The following is a 21,754-nucleotide window of genomic DNA, read 5'->3' on the forward strand; positions in this document are numbered from 1 at the left end:
AGCTTCAAAAATGCTTGACCACTGCATCGAAGAGTACCTACAGGTACATGTAGGCCTGTGCGCTGCATGGGTAAAGTGACGTCAGATGCCTCAACGTCGTGGCGCCCGTGGACGCGTCTTCGCGTGTTTTCGGATTCTTCGCGCGTCTCTTTCTTTCGCTATGAAAACATTGCCGTCGTTCATCTGCAATCTGGCCAAGATGTCCCATGACCGAAGGAGATGCCATCAGGAAACGACGGCAGAAGCGACAAACGAGCCCGCAGGAGTCGCAGAATCGAGCCAAAGGCGAATGGGAAAGAAGGAGCAAACATTCTGTGCACTCACAAGAGCTGATGGTCGTTGAGACGTCAAGCTGTTTGATGCAGATGCAGAAGCTTCCCGTCGGTGAGCGCTGCATGCGCCGGCAGCAAACACAGGATGATGAAAGCAAGGAGTCGCCCCGTGCATCGAACACTGCAAACGATCGACAATCTATTGCAAAAGCCGATGGACAGACAAGGAGACCCGAGTTTGGTGTTGATTGGGACGAGAGGCGGCGCGGCAATGCCCGCGAGTGTAGGGATGCAGACAGGTACCCGCCCACATTGGTGCACAAGTGCGGACTCGACAAACGGCTGCATTGCGGAGCAGGCTTCATCGACGTTGGGTCGCTGCGAACCCAAACAAGCGCCTGTTTGCGCGCGCCACCCACTCAAAGCCCTTGTCTGTTTTCACTTTGCCCGCGCGGCCACGTTTGACCTCATGCTCTGGCTCCTTTTTCGAAGGCGGGGCAACTGAATCGAAGCACCAAGATTGATTTCACGGCCGTATCAAAGCTCTGAAAATGTTCAGAGCCAGCCGGTCCTGTCCGCGATCGCTGCACAATACCCTTACGCGTGAATCTCATCTCTTGGAACATTCGCGCGAGGGGCATGTGGGCCTGCTGGCAGCAGGGACTCCCTGGATTGTCAGCCCTATCCGCTACTATATATCCTATATTTAATCATCCTTGTACCAGTGAACCGTATTTGTCATCCCGACTCAACCTGATCAACAGCTCCATCCAATTTCGGGAGTTTCACCTTCATCGTGTTCCATCGAACAAATCCGCTTCTTCATCCGACGACTCCGACAAATCCGAGTGCATTGAATGAATGGCAATGGATCAATTTCGTTTCTCAACAACTAAAAACGGTCACACGACCATCTATCGCACAATATTGCTGCAGCATGTATGAAAGCCCCGTAAGTCTCATGACTGGCCTGAACCGGAGAGCGAAGATATAACCTCCTATGCGCCAACATCCCTCAAATAAGCTTCGATCCGCCTCCTGGGTTTTTGGATACGGCTTCCTTGGAAGTATCCGGAGGACCCTTTTCCAGATCAGTTTCGTCATCGTCTTTCTTCTTGCCCTTCTTATTGGGGGGTCCGATGGTCCAGTCGACATCGACGGCTACGTGCTCGTCGTGTTTAGGGTCGTCGCATGCCATGGCACCAGCTTCGCTGACAAACTGCTTGTACTTGCCCTTGGTGGAGACGTAGCCGTCTGTGGCGTACTTGGTAGCCGAGTCGAAGCCCAAGTCCCCGATATCGTCGTTGCCTATGGCAGCAGCCCGACCTTTTGCAATAGCGAAGAATGCGACTAGGCGCGGTTAACAGCCTGAGCAGAGATCAAGGATCACGACAAGTGACATACCTGATTTGTAGCGGAGAATCTCGCGACCTCTAGTAGGAACAACCCACTCGTGGTTACCCACCACAACTCGATTGACCATTTCCAGAGTGTCTTCCACAGAAGGCCTGTTGTCGGGATCCGCAATCGTAACAGTAACAAACGAGGAAGAGCCACAATCGTTCGCAGTTCCAGGACGGTTACGACCTGCGTGATCATTGGTACGTCCAGAAGGCGTAACGGGATTGCCGTTTTTGTCGGTCTTAGGCGTGCCTTTTTTACCGCCTTCGGTGCCTTCGGTACCTGGGGTATTTTCGGCGCTCAGCATGACGCCAGGAGGAGAATTGGCGGGCTGCTGCTCGGTGTTCTGCATAAGCCTCTTCGCGGCGGCGGGCCCGATGGCCGTCCCAGCCAAGCTAAAGCCGGATAGCAAAGAGAAGACAAGACAGATGTCGAAACGCATGTTAGATATGAATTCCGGGTTTTCTTGTAAAGGGTGAGTGGTCGGAAGGGAGGAGGTGGAGTCGGAAATTTTCGAGCGTCGGATACAGAAAATATATACTCGCAAAGACTAACTATAGATCTACTGACTGACCAAATATCAAATAGGAAACTATTAATCAATATGGTCTTCAATCGCCGTGCTCTAGAGCCAAGGCGTGAAGAACGTTATGCTTCCGAGTTTCTAAACGTTGTCAAGGTTCAGCTCCTTGCAAGTGACAGGCAGCATCGCTGCCGCGCCTCGACTTCGCGCAGCGGTCCCAGCCACTAGAACGAGGCCCGACAACTGGTAATAATTGTTTAGACTTCAGTCTCTGGCCTTGTCTCATTTTCCACGGAGGCTGGCGGAAGCATGTTCAGGCCACCCACCGATTTAGCCTGTCCTATCGTGACCAATTCAGCCTTAACCAAGCACTAAGGTACAGAAGGATTCTTGCCCCTTGTTGGCTCTGTTGCAATGGCATTATATTGCCATGATGAGGTAGGGCGCCACACCTCGGCAGGCTTTCGCTTGTTTGTTGTGCAATTTTGGTAGCTAAATGCTTCGAAACTTCGGTCGAATTTGAGTCGCGATGCCGACTGGTAGTAAACCAAGTGCCGCTCGCGCAACACCTCAATACCGGTAGGGCTTGCGGGACGCTGCGGCACCTGCCGAACGCTATCCAGCTTCCCGCTGTACCGCTTTGCTTCCGTAGCGACGCCTCCGCCCCGAGGTGAGGAGAGAGTGCAGCTACTATACAAGACACGGGGCCAAGCCGGGAAAGCAGAAGGCAAGCGTACGATTGATGGCTTATTTTTGGAGTGCCACGATGCCCCTGACTGACGACCGCTGTACCGGCGATCCGAATCGTATTCTAGAAAAAGTCTTATTTGCGTCGGGCTCAGCCAATGCTTCGTAGGCGATGCACTGCGCCTTTCCAAGGCCCGCAAAGGCCAACCCTTGGCGACAATTTTCAAGTCTGTGCCGTCATCACGTCTTGCTTGGGTGGTCTTGTTCGTAACTAGAATTGTTGCTTCATCCCGCTGCTTTCTGCGAGGGCGGGAATGTGACAAGGGTTTCTCGGGCGGAACACGCAATAGAAGAGCTTTGTAGCCGCTAGACTAGGGGCCTTGTTCTCCGCATGCTTCGGTAAGGACGGAGAGTGGACTGTCACGGGGCTGAATCATCCGCCTGAATGAAGCAACTGTGTTGGCAAAGTCCCGGAGCGTCCTGATATGGAAATGGAGGCGCCGAGACTGTCATCATTTTACTGTTGATTCAATACTGCGAATGCCGCTTGTGGATAGGAACTTGCATCTGGTCCTGGAGAATCTTGGCTTCTCGCGACTGGTGATGTCAACAGATGTCCGATTGAGGTCGGGTGTTTCGAACACAGCAACAAATGACAGCGCTCCAGTCGTGCCGCTTTGAGCAAGTGAGACGCGCTGCGGGGTAGGTAGGCCGAGTATTCGGTTTATTGACCGGTAGCGTGTATAACTAGAAATAGCGAAAAATACGGCGATAGATTTAGGCTGTTTCGTAATACAGCCGACAGTTCTGTGGTGAGAATGCTCTTCGGTCCGTTCCAATGTTTGACCGCAAACAAATGGGTAATGATGGAGCCGAAGATGTTTAATGTACGTGTGGCGAAAGCATTAATCGGTTGTGGTTGAGGAACGGAGAGGAAGAGTGTAGAGATTTCTCAGAAGGAGTGATAGCGCTTTGCCTGCGAGTACGGTACTGTTAACGACGCTGGTCAAATTATTTGCACCGCCTGAGGCTCGCATTGGTGGCGGAATCCACAATCTTGAAGTGATGGAGTTACATCGATGGCAACTTGCCGGAAATTATCCGTGTCGTTTATCAAAGTTGCAAGCAAACCTTTGTTGGTCTCGGTCTGCTCTTGTGGACTGATTGGACGACAAGACGATCATTCCCAATTGGCTTCTATCTGATAATGCCCTACGCCGTGGTTGGCACAGCATGAAGAGGGGGGTCCACAGCCCCGCGATATGAAGTGTACGCGACACTTGGTTGCGCCACCATGAGGAGATACCAGGAAAGCTCCAGTGTCCAGGTCTGTCGTGGTGAGCAAATCAGTTTCCGAGCGAAATTGGCAAGGCCAGAAGCGCAGGGAGATGTCTAAACTTACGCCGAGCATTTATGTAAGTTCCCGATTGCGCCCCGTCTTCGGTGAAAACAACAGCCATGATGGAGATCTTCGAAATTGCTTCTGTCTCCTTCGACAGGCAAGTCACTTTGGGAGTTTTGTGGTGGCTCATTACATGCAGTGGAGATGACTTGACATTGCTTCGGCATTATCATGCTCGAGGATTTGGAATCCAATCTTGTTAAACTTGTGCCACCACAAGGCGATTTGAACAGCGTCGAAGGAGCTGCCTCCGATCTCGTCAAATTCCGCGCGACATACGAGCAACCTTTCCATGCGCGTCTTCATCTTTCCAGTTTGACCAACGATTATTTCCGGTGGCGCCTCGATGCAGATGAGGCGTTGATGGCAGGTCGTTGGTCGGCTGCATGCGGCAGAGTGGCGCTACGGCACCGAAATAGCTTGATCCACGAGGTGTCGACAATTTTGAGTTGCTGATGCTGGCAAGCTGGTATTTGATGAGAGCGGGTGTGCTCCGATCCTTTTTTGGACTATTGACGGAGCATTTCAACATCTGGAAACTGCTCCTGGCGTGGTGCAGTGGGCAGCATCAAAAGACGTCGAACGGCAGTACGCCTTGTATTCCTCGCCTGGCGCCTTGAAGGGCATCATCGATCCTTGGCCGCGGCCACATGCATGCTAGCCAGATCCGTCACGCATGTCTCGGCATCTCAGCTCCTCTGGCAGTGGAAGGTGATGGTGTCGATATTCGCGGTAGACGATGACAGGCAATTCTGGCTCGGCTGGTCTCCTAAAATCTCTGAGCGGAACTAAGGTAGCCAGTGTTCGTGATGAAGACCAGACGGAAAGTTCTCGACACTTCCTTAGTTTGAAGTTCAATTCCTCATTCCCCACTCGCTGAACGGGTTCGACGCTTGCCGAGCGAGTGGATTTTCTTCATCATGCATGTTGCCCTATTGTGGCTTTCGCTGTTGACACTTGAGCCACTGGCGGTTTTAGCAGCGTCTTACAGCTCCAACACGACACTGGGCACAAATGTGACCGACCCGCTGAGCACGCTTCTATCCATACCAAAATGCGGTGTAGGTGGTTACATCTTTCTGCTTCTGAGGCTCTGTGAAAGGCTCTTGCTAATGGATTGCAGCAAACCTGTGTCATGCGAGGTGTAAACCTGAAAACGGACTGCGAAGCGACCAACACAACATGTCTTTGTGCATCGAAAGCTCTCGAAGAGTGGCTGGTTGATTGCCTGACGGCAGACTGCAGTGTCAAAGATGCCCTGAGTGAGTGCCCATCTCGAGCAAAATGAGCCTGATCCTGACAATGCGCAGTGACCAAACGCGTTACAGCCAGGACTTGCGACTTGCCGGTCAGGGATACTGGGTATATAATGAGTTGGACGGGTGGTGTTGGCGGGCTTGTGGCCACAGTGATGGTGGCATTGCGGGTTCTGTATCGAATGCCGTTTCTGGGAGGAAGCTTTTGGTTGGACGACTTGTTTGTTCTGTTCCTTCTCGTAAGTAAGTCCAATCCGAGAGATGATGGGTGGATCAACTGCTCACTATGGATCTAGTTATCCTTAATTCCGCTCTGTATCCTCTCATTCTGCAGTAAGTCCATTCAACTTCACACAGTCCACAGCGACTAACGAAGGAATCAGTCAACCACTTTGGTCTCGGCCGCGACGTTTGGACCGTCTCGTTTGCCCATATTACCGACGTGTTACACATCACGTACTGGGTGGAAATCCTCTACACGCTGTGCTTGTATTTCGTCAAAACCTCCATCCTGCTGTTCTACCTGCGAATATTTCCGGACGAGCACTTCAGGCGATGGCTCTATCTAAGCCTCGTGCTATGCTTCTTGCACGGCGCCGGCTTTGGACTGGCGGTGGTTTTCCAGTGTCGACCGATCAGCTATTCCTGGACTGGCTGGACGCGCGAAGGAGAGGGAAAGTGCATCAACGTCAACGTCATGTTCATGGTGAGCGCATACGTGCACATATTCCTCGATCTGCTGGTCCTGGTGCTGCCGTTGCCGCAGCTGGCCAAGCTGACACTGAGCCGGTGGAGACGGGCTCGCGTGATGTTCATGTTTTTGGTCGGTTCGTTGTGAGTGGTTCTCCCCCTTGTCCATTTGGAGTTAGTGGCCACCACTGACAAGACGCCAGCGCAACTGTCGCCTCCTGCATTCGCATCAAACACATGAAAGTTCTCGGTCGGTCCCACAATCCAACTTGGGACTATGTTCCGGTTGGCTACTGGTCAACTATCGAGGTAGACACAGCCACCGCCTGCGCCTGTCTCCCCGCCGTGCGCGGCCTGATCTACAAGATATTTGTTCCGCAAAATATGAATGACATACCCGAAGAGATGGACAGGTCGAGATACACTATGACCGGTTTGCCTCGGAGTGATGGGCTAGTCGGGAAGCGAGCAGCCGGGAGCGACAGAAGAGACACCTGCCAGGAAACGGGAGTAGAGTTTTGTCAAAGGAAAAACAGTGGAAGGGGAAGAGATGATGAAGAAGGCGAGATACAGACACAGGTCCAACAGGTAGTAATTCGGCGAAAGAGTGACGAGAGAAGTGAGGTGGCAATCTTGTCAATGGAAGAGTCCGATGAGGAGCGGAGTGACAAGTCATCCAATTGGGGAGCAGCCGAGGAAAGCAGCCGCAAAGGTGCTGGGAGCAGTGTGACCAGCATTTACCGGTAGCATACGCATCGCGTGTTGTCAGCTTCTTGCAGAACGGAGCGTGGCTTGGTGATGGATGGCCTTGTCGTATTCCCACTGTCAAAGTTTTTGAGCGCGTAACTCAAAGTCTTCGTAGAGAAAGCCAAAATGGCGGCATGACCATATCTGCCGTTCGTGGGGTCGGTTGTGGTAATGGCCTTCAGAGTAAAGTCAGAGCAGTCGTGTTGGTAGTACAGAGGACTTCGCCACTGCAGGTGGCGTGTCATGGTGATTCGCGTTAACCTTGAATTGAATTGTCGCAGAAACCTAGACGACGTCAATCCCACCACAACACCGAAAGCGACGACAAAAGTGATCTTCATGGTCTCGACGATGAAAAGCCATGTTTTGATGGGCGCTGCAGCCGCATTGGGGCTCCCTTCCGATGGCCGCTCCGGATCTGTCCGCTCAGACCGCGCCCGCGCCAGATCGATCTGAGGCTTGCCTCCATTCAGCAGCCCTGGCTCTGTCCCTTGCCAACCAAAGTCATGACGCACTTCAGACCTCCAAGCTCGGCCAGTCTGCCCTCGCGCTCCACCCATCCTTCCTGGCTGCTGTCGTCGTCGAGCTCTGCAACGAGCGCGTCTTTGTCTCAAGCGCATGAAACGACCAGCCAAGCCGCTGCTGCCCACCACCATGGCCAATGACAGGAGGAAGAGGGTGTTGGTTGTCGGCGCTGGTGCCGCAGGTCAGTCCGGATCCTCGAGCTCGTAAACTCTCTTGCTGACGGCTGCTTGACAGGCATGGCCTGCGCACATCATCTCGCCGAGCATCGCGACAAGTTTGACGTGACCCTCATCGACAGCGTCGACTATTGTGGTGGACAAGCGTTTTCGATTCCTCTGGACAAGAACAAACATGGCGCAAGCTGGCTCAACCAAGGCGTCCAGGGCGGCAGCTACATTTTCCACCACACCATGACCATGTTTGCGCGTCAGGGCTACCAGGCGAATCCGGTCAAGCTGCAGGTCTCTTTTGGAAAAGACGACACTTTTTGGACAAACGTATATCCCACAAAGCTGATTGAAAAGTATCAGAAAGAAGTGCAGCGGTTCTTCGGGATGCTGGGGATAATTCGGGCATTGGAAGTCTTTTTCGTGCTGTTGCCCATCAAATATCTCTTGAAGATCTTTCGTTTTTCGTACGAATTCGCCAATGTCGTCGCCCTTCCAATGGTGGCATTATTCCTCGGCACTGGCAACTACACGCCAGAGGTGCCCAGCGTGATTCTCGAGCGGCTTTGCACGAGTCCGACCTATGGCATGTGGTACCCGCCAGACAAGCACAGCATCATCAGCAATCTTCCGCCAATGGTCGTCTTCCCAAACTTTAGCGAATTTTACGACAATTGGCGCAAGAGCTTGGAGGCGAGAGGAGTGACTGTCAGACTCTCGACTGAATTGGTCGAAGTGGTCAAAAGGAATAAGAAGGGCGTCAAGGTCCGGCTGATGAAGCGGACACCAGCACCAGACGGCCACAATCCAGCCAGCGCAGAAGCACCAGAAGATCCTAGCAGCAATGCTGATGCCGATGCGCCCAAGGAGGAAGAGGAGTTTGATGAAATCGTCATTTGCACACTGTAAGGTACCATGGCTCCGCGCAGACGAATGTTGCTGACAGACCAGCGCCGACACCACCAAACGCCTTCTAGGCAAAACGGCCTCTTTGCGCGAGCGCTTCGTTCTTGGATCCGCCAAATTTGCTGACGATATTACCATTACGCACAACGATGCAGACTACATGCGCAAGCACTACCAGACCACCTACGACCCATCAACCGCAGTGCGCACCCTCGCTGGAACCGACCAGTCCTCACGCGTCGACTTTGCCGCATCCAACTTCCGCCCCATGTACCTCATCAAACCTTACCCTGCCGACGTGTCCAAGATTGAAATGTGCTTCGACTGCACGCACTACCAAGCGCAGTTCCCGCCATCAACGCCATACTCGTCGCACGTATTCCAAACCATCTTCCTTAACCGCGATCGCGACCGCAGACTGTGGACGGACAATGAGATTGACCCGAGCAAGATCATTCGCAAGGACTGGTGGCACCAGCTCTGCCACAGCTGGACGCACTACGCGCGCGTCGTGCCCTGGCTGTGGGCGCTGCAAGGGCGCCGCCGCACGCGCTTCGCTGGGTCTTGGACACTTGTCAACGCGCACGAAACGGCAGTCATCTCGGGCATTGCGGCGGCTGTGGACCTCGGCGCTGCGTACCCCGAAGACTTGGAACGAGACAGGTGGGCTTTGCTGGCTTTTCGCTGCTACTATGCGCTGGTGTACGGCAAGTGGTATCGCCGGAAAGCCAAGAAGCAGGGCGAAGGCGAGGAGTGGGCAAGTGGCGTGTACGGTAGCGTGTACAAAGGCCCAGGTGTCGTGGAAGAAGAGAGGAAGATTTGGCGGAGCGAAGTCGATCAAAGACGCAGCCTGAGCGAGGACGAAGTGGACAGGGTACTGGGTTCAGACGACAAGCATACGGAGCCAGCGGAGCACGCGGAGTCGACGGCACACTCCGGGCCCGTATCGACCGAGGTTCGAATGGAAAGTTCCAATACGAACGGTCTCAGGCTTGGAAATGGCAACGGCATGGCTGAGCTTGTTCACGACAAAGTCGACGGCCAGAGCTTCGTGTCAGAGGATCAGAAAAAGGACAGCGGCCAATACCAAGACCGTGACGCATTCTTTGGCAAAGTGATTGGGCTGAAGCCAAACGGTACCAAGGTCCCACAGCCTCAGCCAAGCGCACCCGTTGAGCAGTGGAGTTTCTACGGCACCGACGATTGATGGTCGTGTATCGAGGGAGGGTTGGTCAAGTTGGACTTTAGTGCATTTTCAGGTGTTCACTACATATCTATTTCATGGTTTCATGCTTCTGTTCGCAGCAGATGATCTCGTCCAGATGAAGTTCTGCTCCGGCGCACACACCAGCGATTATTCCAGCCAAGTATCGAAACTCGAATCCAGAAACTCATCGGACAGTATTTTAGATTTGGCACGGACGACAAGTGCTAGCCGGCTGCAGTACCCAAAACAGCAATGGACCCGCCTTTTGGAATGGCCCGTGAGGTCGTGTCTCCATCGTCGGTCTTGGTCTGTGAATGTAAATGGCCCAAGTCAAAAGTACTCGGCTGCATCCAAAGCTCTTTCAATCACAGCGTCAATCCCGTTGCTCGTTCACGCCTTTGATGGATCTCCTTCCTGTTTCGTTTCGATGATCAACAGTCTTACTGGCAAAACCTCTTTGATGCCTACGACACCGTATGCAAGACCGTAAGTTTGAACAAAGCGTGTTGGCTGAAAAGACTGATGGTTCAATTGCAGCTGGTGGGGTGAAGCTGTTGCTCAACCACGAAAAGGATCAAAGAGGAGATCGTCCATGAGCAGGCGTCGTTTCGTTGACAAGCCAGGAATGATCCAAGCGACTAAAAGACGACCATGTTGGTGTAGAAAGACTGTGCGACACGGGCTCAGCCACGCGGACTCGACTGACTGTGAAACGAGACGCGGCGCGATTGCCTTTGGATGACTCTACACGGCAACATTTTCCGCTTCCTTGGGCACCAAAAAGCAGAATCAGAACACTGTCTGCCAGGCACGCACGTGAAAGAAATCTATCTCGGGGTAGCAGCTCGAGCGACAGACCCTCCAATCCCCGACGTGGTCGTCTCCAACACTCCGCCCCCAAGAGGCTCTGCCGTGGCGAAACATGGTCCCAAGCAGTGCTTTCGAGCCGCACGTCAAAGGTTGCGAATAGCCGAGCATGCCACTTGACACCGTGGTGCCTCAGCGGGAGCTTTATGCACTGCGGTTCGCTCTGCACGCTTCAAAGAGACTCGGTGAGAAACGCAAGCGGCTTGAAGGCGCTGAAACGACGCGCATCGCGTTTCTTAAAGCCCGACTTCTTTCAAAAGACGGGTCTTCGGAGGATAAGAGGAGCATTTATGTCGTCTGGGGGCGGCCCCCAACACCAACATAACTTCATGTTCCCAGCCACCTCGTCGGTCGTCGGCCTCGGTCTACTCCAGTTCCCAGCTCCCGCAGCTGTCCCAATCCGTCCTTCTGGCATCCCTGTCCGAGCATCCGCGGAGCCTCCGCGGAACACAACGACCAACACTCCAACGCATTTATTTAAATATGTCCGCCAGAATGAGTGCGCTGAATCCTGCCATACCCTTCTCCCTATCGCCCATGGCCTCAAAATCAAACATCCCTCTTTGCAAAATGGCAGCACGCCCGCTCTTCGCCTCGCGCATCACCAAAGTGGCTGCCACATCCGCCGCCGCCAGCGCCGGCCTTTTCGCATACAACCAGTACCACACGCGGACCGTGTACGCCGAGTCAACGGCGACGGCGACGACGATGGCGGAGTCGCCCAAGACGTTTGCAAGTGGCTTCAAATTCACGACGTTGCGGCTGCACAGCAGCGAAGACATCAGCGCGGACCTCAAGAAGCTGCGGTTCGAGCTGCCGGAGCCGGAGGCGCGGAGCGGGATGAAGTTGACTTGTCAGTGGAAAACAACTTATGGACATTAGGACGACGTGCTGATCAAGAAAAAGCATCCCTCGCAACCGTGATCCGCAAACCGGGCGGCATCTTGCCCATCTTCCGCGAATACACGCCCATCACGGACCCCGATGCGCCCGGCTACATCGAGCTGGTCGTGAAAAAGTATCCCAACGGCCAACTATCGACGCACCTTCACTCGCTCGCGCCGGGCCAAACGCAGCTCTTCGCCGGGCCGCTGACGCGGTACCAGTGGAAGCCTTCGAGCAAGCAGCAGGAGCAGCACGTCGCCATGATCGCCGGCGGCACGGGCATCTGTCCCATGTACCAGCTGCTGCACGGCATCTTCAAGAACCCGGCCGACGGGACCAAAGTGACGCTGGTGTGGGGCGTGAACAACGACGCCGAGATATTCCTCAAAGACGAGCTCGACGCGCTGCAGCGCCGCTTCCCGGATCGTCTGAACGTCGTGTACGCCGTCAGCAACCCGGCGCCCGGCTCGACGCACGCCAAGGGCCGCGTGACGAAGGAGCTATTGCAGAGGGTGGATCTGGGGGCGCCGGGGAAGGTGGCCAAGATGTTTGTATGTGGGCCGCCCGGCATGGAGGCTGCGGTGGCGGGGAGCTGGAATTTTGGATCCAACGACGGCATTTTGAGGGAGTTGGGGTATACGAAGGCGCAGGTTGAGCGGCTTTGAATGAGGTGAGGAGGAGGAGGAGGAGGAGGAGGAGGAGGAGGAGGAGGAGGAGGAGGAGGAGTCGTTTGCTTGAATACTCAGCTAGCCAAGGTGGAAAGCGGCGGCCTGAAGACGTTGACTTGACACTGCATCAGAGCCTCAGGCAGCGCGCCCGGAGAGGCTTCACGATTTTCTTTCATCTCAAGGCGTTTCGGGACAGGGGCAGGGTTTGGCGTATAGATTTGCCTTGATCGCTGGAAAGAAGAATGAGAAGACGGAGTCGAGGAAGATGACCAACAATCGGCTCGATTCGTAGAGCAGAGAGATAGAGGGGAAGCAGTAATGACATACCAATCAAACAAACGACGCACCTCTCTTTCTCCTGTCATCTTGCCATTGCTGCAGGAAGTGTCGTCTTTTTGCCGAACAGACCTGAGCCGTGTCGATTGGGCGATTCCTCTCATCACTGTCCCGACGCCGGCTGGCTGGCTGTCAGCAAGTGTCCACCAGATTCCAGTCTTACCTACTTCGGAAGCGGTGCTGCAATTGTGTTGGAAGAAAATCAATGCCAACATCACCAACGAAAGCAGGACACCCTTCACAAAAAGTCTCATCTACAATTCCTTGATTTCCAGCCTCAAGGCGCTGCATTGCGACGTGCCGCAGCTCCTCCTCCTGATCTCTTATTTTTTGTTCTTTCTCTTGACCGTGTCGTTGTCATGTCCTTTACTCGGGCACATTAATGGGAGGGGATGAGTGTCTCAGGGACAAAGTAGATTTAAAGTTTCCGAGCAGTAAGACGTAGGACTGGGGAGACGTGTAGAGTAGTATGTGGCGAGCTGGCTTGCGCGCGGCCGGCCAGGAGGGCCAGAAAAAGAAAAGTAGAGGTAGCGAGCGAGAGGAGGAATGAGAAAGGGGAAAGAGAAAAGGAGGAAAGACAAGGACTGAGTACCTTACACATGCAAGAAGCTGGCAGTTCCTCCCACAGCCATCAACGTGTGTTCCCCTTCCGTACTCCACATGTACGCATATGCCGTGTCACCACCCATGACCGCACGCAGCCACGCCATGCCACGCCACGGCAAAACACAACGGACACAGCTTTCCCCATCCTCACGAGACAAGCAGCAGACCGCAAGGCATCACCTGCCAACCGATGCTGGGCGGGCCGACGGCTTGCTTTATTCATGCTTCGAGATTGACGCACGCGTCGCAGCCAGAGGCGTGTGGATAGCAGCGGACATGGATGCTGTGGCAGACTTTCGCCATCAAGCACTCTTTGCTGGACGAAGAGGAAGAGAGGGGATAGATAGGAAAGGCGGCCAATGTGCTTTGCGAAAGCACTCCGCTTACCATGGCGCCCAAAGCCTCCCCCAATTCACCGCAAGCATCGCCAGCCGCACACCGATGATGCAACGGGGAAAGCAGCCATTCCATTCCAAAGAGCGTCCGGCGGGCTCTTGTAGGTTTTTGGAGAGACGTAGGGGCGTTCAAGGACTAACCTGATGCGGCTGTTCGCGCCGGCCAAGACGAATGGGATGCTGCACGGATGCTGAGACGACTCAGAGGATGCAAACGTGGCGTATCGGTGAGAGGTAAAGGACGTAGCAGCATGAATCGAGAAAGTGGACAGAACAGGCTGGCACGATGTCGGCAAAGAAGAGGGCGTACAGCATTGCGCCGAGACCGTAGAGAAAAAGAGCAGTGAGAAGCTCAAAGCGGCAAACCGGTGACTGCTCGTCTTGCTAACTGCTTTGTCTCAGGCTCCGAGAACTTGGTAAAAGTCATCTAGCTCTCGAGTAGAGGACCGCGAGAGCAATCATCCACGCATACCAATGGTGCAGGAGAGAAGGGGAAAAGGGCCGAAGGCGCGCCCGTGGGGTCTGTGTTGGGGTCCGGGGAGACGCCACAAGGCCGTATCTCTTAGGCGCAGTGGGTCCGGGGCGCGTGGAGGAAGGTTGAAGAATAGGGGAAGACGAAGAGAAGCAAAAAGAGAAAAGAAGAAAAACAAGAGAAGAAGTTCGACAGTGAAAAGAGAAGAGTCAAGCAAAACAAAAAAACAGTAAAACAAAAAGCACGCGGAACAAATCTTCGTGTAGAAGTGAAGTGAATACAAACGAGCAAGCAAGCGAAGACGCCACGACGACGGCGGCTGGGAAATGGTCTCCGAGGAGGAAGGGGAAGGAAAGAAAAAAAGAAAAAAAAGCCACCACCCCATCCACTGCACGCACCGATTTTCCCCGTCTGTCAGGGTCCTCCGCGCCATGGCGCTTCTTGCGGCGCATTTCAGCCTGGAGAAAGACACCGCGGGCCAGGGCCAAGGCCTAAACCCGCAAGGCGCAGACATTCAGGCTGAATCGCCAAGCCGAAAGGGGCGTGTGCGACGGCGCAAAGGCTGCCGTGGCTTGCTGGCAGCATGGCAGCAGTATGTCGACAAGATGGCGGAAGGGGAGGAGAATTCTTGTGGATTGCCGCTTGTGGTTGCGCAACCGAAGCAGTTGGACAACATATAACAGAGAGTTGCTCCAGGGGGCTGGTCAGCTGGACAAAAAGCTGCATTTTCGAGTGCAGTGTCTCTCTGTGTTGGTTGCTTTGGACCTGATGCGGCTCGGTGTGGTGTTCCTCCGGGACAGGGAACAGACTTTATTTGAGGGGCCCCATGGCACTACCCCACGACGCGCTAGGCCACCCCCAATTGAACACACCCACCCACACACCAGCCCAGCCCAGCATTCCTTTGCGACGGCCCTTTCACCGCTGCCCTTTTCCCCCTTCGCTCTTATATAACACTTGCAACTGCCCTGGCCGCGGTCGGCCCCGTCTGTTCTCGCTCGACTTCCTGCTTTTGCGCTCTGTTCAAGTGGCCGACGACCAGCTGACCTGCCTCCCGTCTGCCTTGGTGTTGCACGTCATTCCTCGACATGAGGTATGTACATAGCATCCCTTCTGGCCCTCATGCCTTTCGTACCATCACCTACATGTATCCTCTTGTCCATCCATTGACCCGTTTGGGACTCTCGCCTAATCAATGCGGTATAGCGCGATCACCTCGAACATGGGCACTCTGATCCAGATCCACGACAGATTTCGCCGTCATTGAGAAATGCCGTCGCCAGCAGCAAGACACTCGAGATGAAGACGACAAGAGAAGGGTCATGATGCTCAACCCATTGTCGACGTGTCGACGGTCGAGGTTGGGCCAAGCCAGCAGACAGGAATCCGAGCAGACTTCGTCAAAGCCTGCCAGGGGTTGGTAGCCAGGAAAAGAGCTGGGGAACCAGGACGGCAATCATTCGAGGAGACCGGAGCCCAAAAACCCCCGAACCGAACGGACGTTGGAGACCCTCTCATGACGTCCACCAGCAAAACGCGATGCATACCGTCAGCGTGGATGCGGTGGAGGAAGACAACGACCTTGTTGCCCGCCGCGGACGACGGGACGCTCGCCATGGTTTACAGCAGCAGTAGTCAATCCGCAACATCACCGTCGACTCTTCATCACGCATCGCCGCGTTTGGCAACCTTGCGTCTTTTTTGTTTGGATTTGCTTCCTTGATTTGTAGCGGCTTACCTCACAGACTCCATCAGCAGCGCCGTCAGCATCGTCATCAGCATCATCAGCTCCTCGTTTCCAGTGGCCTCATCTCCGGCAGCCTCATTTCCACAATTTCCCCGGCCGGGGACCGCGAACTCCGCACCTGACCTGGTGCCGGGCAGCCAAGAAAGTCCCTCGAAACGTCATCGGACCGAGCTTCGACGTCGAGTGCACTGGTACTGCAGGCCTCGCATCACCATCACCATGGTCGCTCCACCAGCAGCGGCCGTGTTGCAGTCGGTGGATCCCGGCGCAAAGACGACGAGAAAAAACGGTCTGCGACAGGTGTCGGGCGGTCGATGACCAACAGCAACGCATACAAGGCCACACAGGCGTCAAGGCACCAGGCCCAGGCACCCCGCGCGAGCCAAGACCCCGACCAAAGGAGCAAATCCGATGCGACGCTGGGTTACCCGATGGGGGAACGCCCCGCGTCGCCAATTGCCCCAACGGGAATGCCACCAGGTCTCGGGAATGGCTTCGCCCTTCGTGCCGACGTGGAGCCGGCGACGGACTTGACACGGCGGGCGGCTACAGGCGCGGCGGCGGCGGGTAGAAAAATTTTCTCTCCTGCTGCTCATACCAGGCCGCCACCTGACGGTACCTACCGCGCGAGTACTCTTTTTGCGACGTGCGGGCGGCACCATCTACGGTAACCAGTTTCCGCAAGCGCCCAGGCCGGGCGCGCGTGACGCCGTGGGTGGGCTCGTGGTCGTCAGACGATTTCTCGGGGCCTTCGTATCACCTTTGAGCCGAAGGCGCGGGGATATTGGGAAAGCTGGGGAGAGGCAAGACCGTCGGGGCAAATTGCAGCCATGGGCGGAGCAAGCCGAAAAGAGGGAGAAAAGGAAGCGGCGACGAGAGATCACAGGTTCACGGCACCGGCACCGGCACCGGGGGTCGTGCATGGCATTTGGGGATGAGCATTGATGGGGAAGCTTCGGGAGTTTGGCACGCTGTCCCGGGAGCGCAAACACGAACGGCAGTCTCGAGAGGGTCGGACGAGTCGGGTCAAAAGTCACAATCATCAAGAGATGGGGGTTGGTGTTCAGCATGCGAGCGAGAGAGCGGCGTGATGGGTGATGAGTGATGGGGGGCGGATGGGGGGATGTTGGGGGCGAGAGATGGAGCCTGCCCGCTGGTCGTCTGGAGAAGGAGGAGAAGTCTGGAGTCGGCAACCTGGAGTGCAGCGTGTCGTTGGAGCGTTGGAACGTGGGCCACGGGACCTCCCTTTTTTCTTTTTTTTTTTTTTCCAACCTCCACTTTTTGCTCGTCTCTCTCCGCCATTTCTCCGTGGACCGGCGCCGCAGTTGAGTGGGGACAAGGCACAGACATGGGGAGCAGTGCAGGAGCATCATGGCGATACGTGGAGTGACTGGAGCTTCGAGAAGAGTCGGTTTGGGGGCGGCAGGGAGAGCGGTCAGAGGAAACACGGCAGTTGAGGCGTCTGGTGACGGGCGGGCGACTGACGGGAGGTTCCCGCTCTGCCGGCTGTCACGCTTCAGCCGCTGATGGCATTGTGGCGTGTGGCGTGTGGCGCTCGCCCGCCCGGGTTTCGCCCAACGGCGCCGACCGCGACAGCGACAGCGACGACAAAGACAACGACAACGACAATGACAACGACAACGACAACGACAACGAAACAATCGACGACGGCCTCGCCAGCTGCATTGCAAATCCGCCTTGTTTTGTGCGCTGCACTGCACAGGCACGCCGTCGACTTGAGCTGGCGGCCGTCGGTCCTTTCTGGATTCGAAAGAACACTCGCTCGCAGGCCACTTTGCCAAGCTCCCTCCCTGTCGCCCTGCCCTTTCCTTTCTGGAAGATGCATCGACCCGACCTGACCTGGCCGCCACTCGTAGGTTACCCGTACCCGGCCTTTGATGCGACTGACTGACTGACTGGATTTCTTTGCGAGTCATGTGCCTTGGACTTCCTGGAATCATTCAGCCTTGCGACAGACAATCAATTTTTCACAACGTTGCAAAGCACAGGAGTGATGGTGATGATTGTCGTTGCGTTGTCCTTGCCGGTCGTCCATGTCGATAGCGGCTCGCACGGCCATCATCACGGGAGCGTCAGCCAAGGACGCCGGCAGCGGTAGAGCGGTGCGGGTACCGCTGTATTCCTACACACACACACACACACACACACACACACACCAAAACATCAAATGTCAACGTCGCTCTCCCGCATCCCGCATCCCGCATCCCGCGCCTAGTCGCCGTCTAGTCGCAGTCTAGTCGCCATCACTGCGCTATCGACCGGTGGTCCAGCAGTGTCCCCGTCCAACGAACAAGGCCAAGGGCAAGGGTGGTGCCATCTCTCGCTCGGGGCTCGTGGGCGCTTTCTCGGCTGCCCGTCGCTCGAGTGAGGTCCGGGTGGGTCTCAACCATTTTTCTGCCGCTCTTGCCTGGCCCGGAGCAGCGTCCCTGTCCCCTGTCCCTGGCCTTGGCCCTCCCTCGCCCTCGCCCTCGCCCTCGCCCTCGCCCTCGCCCTCGCTCTCTCACGTAGCATCCCCCCCCACCGACACGCCATCGGATGCTGTGCCCAGTGCATGCTAGCTATGGAGCCCCGGCATCTGGACATCATGTCTGCACGCCCCCCGTGACGGACCTCGTCCGACGACATCATCCTCCCTCCCTCTATAAAACCCTAACCTTCCCCGGCTGCCCACCGTCCCTCAATTCCCTCTCCACTTGACAACCTTCACACTTCCATCATGGGCTTCTTCACCAAGAAAGAGGAGGCGTCTCACGACGTCGACCCCGAAAAGCACACCTCCGAGGCCACCACCCCCAATGACTCCCCCACCAGAAATGCCTCTCGCGACGACGCTACCAAGGGCTATGGCAAGGTCCCCGCCATTGCCGTCCTGCTAGGTGCCATTGCTTCGGTCGGTGGCTTCATGTTTGGTTACGAGTCTGGTCAAATCTCTGGTTTCATGCAAGAAACCGACTTCATTGCTCGCTTCGGCGAAAACGGCTCCTTTAGCAACGCCCGCCAGGGTACCATTGTCGGTCTGCTCTGCATTGGTACTCTGCTCGGTTGCCTGATTTCTGCTCCCATGGCCGACCGCATTGGCCGCAAGTACTCCATCTCGTTCTCGGCCTTCTTCTACATCGTCGGTGTCATCATCGAAATCACCTCGACCGACAAGTGGTACCAGTTTGCCATTGGCCGTCTCGTTGCTGGTTTTGGCATCGGCTCACTCTCCACTTGCGTTCCCATGTACCAGTCCGAGTCGACTCCCAGGCGCATCCGTGGTGCTGTCGTGTCCTCGTACCAGCTGTTCATCACCCTTGGCATCTGGACCGCCTACATGGTAAGCTGCAGAACCTGCCGCCGTCCCTTGACTGGTACTCCTGCTAACCCACCACTTCCAGATCAACTACGGAACCCACAAGGACTACTCCAACAGCGCCCAGTGGCGCATTCCCAACGGCCTGTCGTGCTTGTGGGCCATTCTGCTCGGCACCTCGATCCTCTTCATGCCCGAGTCGCCTCGCTGGGCCTACCGCATGGGACGCGTCGATGAGGCCCGCCGCCAGATGGCCCGCCTGAACGGCTGCGACCCCGACGCCCCCCTTGTCAACCAAGAGATTGAAGACATTGAGGAGAAGCTGCAGGCCGAGCGCGCCGGTGGCCACCACCCGTGGTACGAAATCTTCACCGGCCCTCGCATGCTGTACCGCACCCTGCTCGGCATGGTCCTCCAGGCTGGTCAGCAGCTTACCGGTGCCAACTTCTTCTTCTACTACGGCACGACCATCTTCGCGGAGACTGGCCTCAAGGACTCGTTCGTCACCTCCATCATTCTCGGCACTGTCAACGTCGTCGCTACCATTGCCGGTCTGTGGATCGTCGAGAACTGCGGCCGCCGCAAGTCGCTCATGGCCGGTGCCGCCTGGGCCGTCATGTGTTTCTTGATCTACTCGTTCGTCGGCCACTTCATCCTGACCGAGGGCGATGGTTCCAACAAGCAGGCTGCCGGCGCTGTCATGATTGTCTTCTCCTGTCTCTTCATCTGCGCCTTCGCCACCACCTGGGGCCCCTTGGTCTGGGCTATTGTCGGTGAGCTGTACCCCGCCCGCTACCGTGCCATCTGCATGGCGCTCGCGACGGCCAGCAACTGGCTCTGGAACTTCCTCATCTCCTTCTTCTCGCCCTACATTACCGATGCCATCGACTACCTGTACGGGCTTGTCTTCGGCGGCTGTTGCCTCGCCCTCTTCTTCATCGTCTACTTCTTCTTGATCGAGTCCAAGGACCGCTCGCTCGAGGAAATCGACACCATGTACGTGTTGCACGTCAACCCCATCACGAGCGCCAAGTGGGACAGCAGCAGCCTCAAGCAAGACGGCGCGCCCAACACGGACAACCTCTACCTCAACGCTGGCGGCCGCGGCATCCAGAAGGACCCCGAGGCCGCCGGTGGCGTGCGCGGTCGCAGCATCCACCAGGAGGAGGCGTTGCCCGAGCCCAAGGACATTGAACAGAGCGGCTCTGCTTAGATGTCTCGTTGTCTTGGTTGAGATGAAGCATGAGTTGGGGGGTGATGTGAGGTGGTGGTAATGCTTTCTTTGTTCTCTACTCGCATCGTTGTTTCTTTTTTTTTTTTTTTTTTTTTTTTTTTTTTCCGTTTCTTGATACCTCTTTTTGCATCGCACGCATCGCATCGCATCGCATTGCAGGCATCATCGCATCATCATACCGTACACGGTGTTTAATGGCGGACGGATGGGGGTTTTCTTCTGGTTTTTTATTGAATGATGGCACGACACGTCAAGTACAGTGTATCATACCACTGAGATGGGATGAGGAAAGGAAAGGAAGGAAAAGGGGATTGGATAGCTGGGGGTTGGCTTGTTGGATAGGTTAAAGAGTGGGAGAAGGGAGGAAAGAGAGGGAAGAAGAGGAAGGAGAAAAAGGTTATCAAAAGTTGAATACCAATCAATCAATCAACCAACAAACAAGAAATTGTGCAAATATCGTTGGAAAAGCTGTTTGTCTGTCGTTCATACAAAGGTGGTTGGTGTTTGGCTTCGTCGGAAACTGGCTGCCTATGTGGGTGCTCTGCTCCGACCACCACGTCAAACAAGTCAATGAGCGTGCATCGGGGCGCGTTTTGTTCACTAAGGCACGCACTTCAATGCCTGAAATGCGTGGTAGGTAGGTTGAGATAAGGTCGTTGTGTTATCTGTCTACATACCTATCTATCTATCTATCTATCTGTCTGTCTGTCTGTCTGTCTGTCTGTCTATCTATCTAGTATCCATCTCTTTGAATGGAGGGATGGGTACGTATATTTGTACATTTATACATTGATACCATTCATTCTCACCCGCCTATCACAGACTCAGAAGGACAACAGAAGTAAGTGTGTTTATTTATCTGACTACCTACCTACGTGCCTACCTGTCTATCTGCCTATCTATCTGCCTGTCTATCTGCCTGTCTATCTGCCTGTCTATCTGCCTGTCTTTCTGCCTGTCTACCTGTCCATCTTTTTTTTTAAAATTTTTTTTTTTTTTCCCCCAACTTCTGTGCGTAACTGCGCAATCGTGTCGGCAGCGGTAGTAGGCGTTGTTGTCGCGTTCCTACTATTAGACGTGCGTTCCCCGCCCTCTCTCTTTCTCTCTCTTTCTCTCTCTCTTTCTTTCTCTCTCGCAGGTAGCTAAGGTGGCTAGGGTAGCTGTAGTAGCTAAGGTAGCTAGGGTGAGGTAGCTAAGGTAGCTAAGGTGAGGTAGCTAAGGTAGCTAAGGTGGCTAGGGTAAGGTAGCTAAGGTAGCTAATGTTGCCAGTCACCTGTCTAGTCCTATCCTGTCCAGTCCAGTCCTGTCCTATCCTGTCCACTGCATATCTGCATGCATATCTGCGCATGCATGCATAATGTTATGGTCAGAGCAGGTGAGGGAAAATCCGGAGAAAGACGTGACGATTCGCGCGGAAGAGCAACGCGAATCTTAGGGAAGAGAAG

The 21,754-nt window shown here is 55.1% G+C and overlaps 8 protein-coding genes across 8 annotated transcripts; 4 read left to right on the plus strand and 4 right to left on the minus strand.

Moving 5' to 3' along the window:
* Positions 1 to 1,070: 1,070 nt before the first annotated feature.
* IWZ02DRAFT_484602 (uncharacterized protein) lies at positions 1,071 to 2,156 on the minus strand. Its single transcript, XM_066769195.1, has 2 exons — positions 1,677 to 2,156; positions 1,071 to 1,622 (listed from the first exon to the last, which is right to left on the minus strand). The coding sequence occupies exons 1-2, from the start codon at positions 2,113 to 2,115 to the stop codon at positions 1,288 to 1,290; spliced, it is 774 nt and encodes a 257-aa protein (XP_066619204.1). The 5' UTR covers positions 2,116 to 2,156; the 3' UTR covers positions 1,071 to 1,287.
* Positions 2,157 to 5,723: 3,567 nt separating this feature from the next.
* On the plus strand, positions 5,724 to 6,978 carry IWZ02DRAFT_436139 (uncharacterized protein; the record flags this gene model as incomplete). Its single annotated transcript, XM_066766505.1, has 4 exons — positions 5,724 to 5,784; positions 5,838 to 5,874; positions 5,899 to 6,375; positions 6,435 to 6,978. The coding sequence occupies 4 exons, from the start codon at positions 5,724 to 5,726 to the stop codon at positions 6,976 to 6,978; spliced, it is 1,119 nt and encodes a 372-aa protein (XP_066619205.1).
* Positions 6,979 to 7,276: 298 nt separating this feature from the next.
* IWZ02DRAFT_408068 (uncharacterized protein) lies at positions 7,277 to 9,855 on the plus strand. Its single transcript, XM_066765690.1, has 3 exons — positions 7,277 to 7,684; positions 7,738 to 8,575; positions 8,622 to 9,855. Exons 1-3 carry the CDS (start codon positions 7,597 to 7,599, stop codon positions 9,781 to 9,783), a joined length of 2,088 nt encoding a protein of 695 aa, XP_066619206.1. The 5' UTR covers positions 7,277 to 7,596; the 3' UTR covers positions 9,784 to 9,855.
* Positions 9,856 to 11,168: 1,313 nt separating this feature from the next.
* Positions 11,169 to 12,307, plus strand: IWZ02DRAFT_460711 (NADH-cytochrome b5 reductase-like protein). The gene is made up of 2 exons (XM_066768173.1): positions 11,169 to 11,503; positions 11,557 to 12,307. The coding sequence occupies exons 1-2, from the start codon at positions 11,188 to 11,190 to the stop codon at positions 12,198 to 12,200; spliced, it is 960 nt and encodes a 319-aa protein (XP_066619207.1). The 5' UTR covers positions 11,169 to 11,187; the 3' UTR covers positions 12,201 to 12,307.
* Positions 12,235 to 12,996, minus strand: IWZ02DRAFT_75858 (uncharacterized protein). The gene has a single exon (XM_066771186.1). The coding sequence runs from the start codon at positions 12,791 to 12,793 to the stop codon at positions 12,278 to 12,280; it is 516 nt and encodes a 171-aa protein (XP_066619208.1). The 5' UTR covers positions 12,794 to 12,996; the 3' UTR covers positions 12,235 to 12,277.
* Positions 12,997 to 13,403: 407 nt separating this feature from the next.
* IWZ02DRAFT_76012 (uncharacterized protein) lies at positions 13,404 to 14,682 on the minus strand. Its single transcript, XM_066771188.1, has 2 exons — positions 14,013 to 14,682; positions 13,404 to 13,928 (listed from the first exon to the last, which is right to left on the minus strand). Exons 1-2 carry the CDS (start codon positions 14,524 to 14,526, stop codon positions 13,558 to 13,560), a joined length of 885 nt encoding a protein of 294 aa, XP_066619209.1. The 5' UTR covers positions 14,527 to 14,682; the 3' UTR covers positions 13,404 to 13,557.
* Positions 14,683 to 16,256: 1,574 nt separating this feature from the next.
* On the minus strand, positions 16,257 to 17,941 carry IWZ02DRAFT_75872 (uncharacterized protein). The gene has a single exon (XM_066771187.1). It carries the CDS (start codon positions 17,718 to 17,720, stop codon positions 16,422 to 16,424), a length of 1,299 nt encoding a protein of 432 aa, XP_066619210.1. The 5' UTR covers positions 17,721 to 17,941; the 3' UTR covers positions 16,257 to 16,421.
* Positions 17,942 to 18,281: 340 nt separating this feature from the next.
* On the plus strand, positions 18,282 to 20,413 carry IWZ02DRAFT_477127 (uncharacterized protein). The gene is made up of 2 exons (XM_066769044.1): positions 18,282 to 19,099; positions 19,161 to 20,413. Exons 1-2 carry the CDS (start codon positions 18,497 to 18,499, stop codon positions 20,286 to 20,288), a joined length of 1,731 nt encoding a protein of 576 aa, XP_066619211.1. The 5' UTR covers positions 18,282 to 18,496; the 3' UTR covers positions 20,289 to 20,413.
* The last annotated feature ends 1,341 nt before the right edge of the window (positions 20,414 to 21,754 follow it).

This window comes from Phyllosticta citriasiana (assembly GCF_038021145.1).
Source record: "Phyllosticta citriasiana strain CBS 120426 chromosome Unknown IWZ02scaffold_14, whole genome shotgun sequence".
Lineage (NCBI taxonomy): Eukaryota > Fungi > Ascomycota > Dothideomycetes > Botryosphaeriales > Phyllostictaceae > Phyllosticta > Phyllosticta citriasiana.

Bases quoted from the DNA above. Each gene is read 5' to 3' on its own strand.
- IWZ02DRAFT_75858 (XM_066771186.1), bottom strand. From the start codon at position 12,793: ATGAGACTTTTTGTGAAGGGTGTCCTGCTTTCGTTGGTGATGTTGGCA.
- IWZ02DRAFT_75872 (XM_066771187.1), bottom strand. From the start codon at position 17,720: ATGATTCCAGGAAGTCCAAGGCACATGACTCGCAAAGAAATCCAGTCA.
- IWZ02DRAFT_408068 (XM_066765690.1), top strand. From the start codon at position 7,597: ATGAAACGACCAGCCAAGCCGCTGCTGCCCACCACCATGGCCAATGAC. The intron at 7,685-7,737 runs GTCAGTCCGGAT...GCTGCTTGACAG, and splicing joins TGTCGGCGCTGGTGCCGCAG to GCATGGCCTGCGCACATCAT. The intron at 8,576-8,621 runs GTAAGGTACCAT...CTGACAGACCAG, and splicing joins GAAATCGTCATTTGCACACT to CGCCGACACCACCAAACGCC.
- IWZ02DRAFT_460711 (XM_066768173.1), top strand. From the start codon at position 11,188: ATGGCCTCAAAATCAAACATCCCTCTTTGCAAAATGGCAGCACGCCCG. The intron at 11,504-11,556 runs GTCAGTGGAAAA...ATCAAGAAAAAG, and splicing joins GAGCGGGATGAAGTTGACTT to CATCCCTCGCAACCGTGATC.
- IWZ02DRAFT_484602 (XM_066769195.1), bottom strand. From the start codon at position 2,115: ATGCGTTTCGACATCTGTCTTGTCTTCTCTTTGCTATCCGGCTTTAGC. The intron at 1,623-1,676 runs GTATGTCACTTG...AACCGCGCCTAG, and splicing joins GATTCTCCGCTACAAATCAG to TCGCATTCTTCGCTATTGCA.
- IWZ02DRAFT_76012 (XM_066771188.1), bottom strand. From the start codon at position 14,526: ATGTCTGCGCCTTGCGGGTTTAGGCCTTGGCCCTGGCCCGCGGTGTCT. The intron at 13,929-14,012 runs GTATGCGTGGAT...GAGACAAAGCAG, and splicing joins CCTTCTCTCCTGCACCATTG to TTAGCAAGACGAGCAGTCAC.
- IWZ02DRAFT_477127 (XM_066769044.1), top strand. From the start codon at position 18,497: ATGGGCTTCTTCACCAAGAAAGAGGAGGCGTCTCACGACGTCGACCCC. The intron at 19,100-19,160 runs GTAAGCTGCAGA...CACCACTTCCAG, and splicing joins GCATCTGGACCGCCTACATG to ATCAACTACGGAACCCACAA.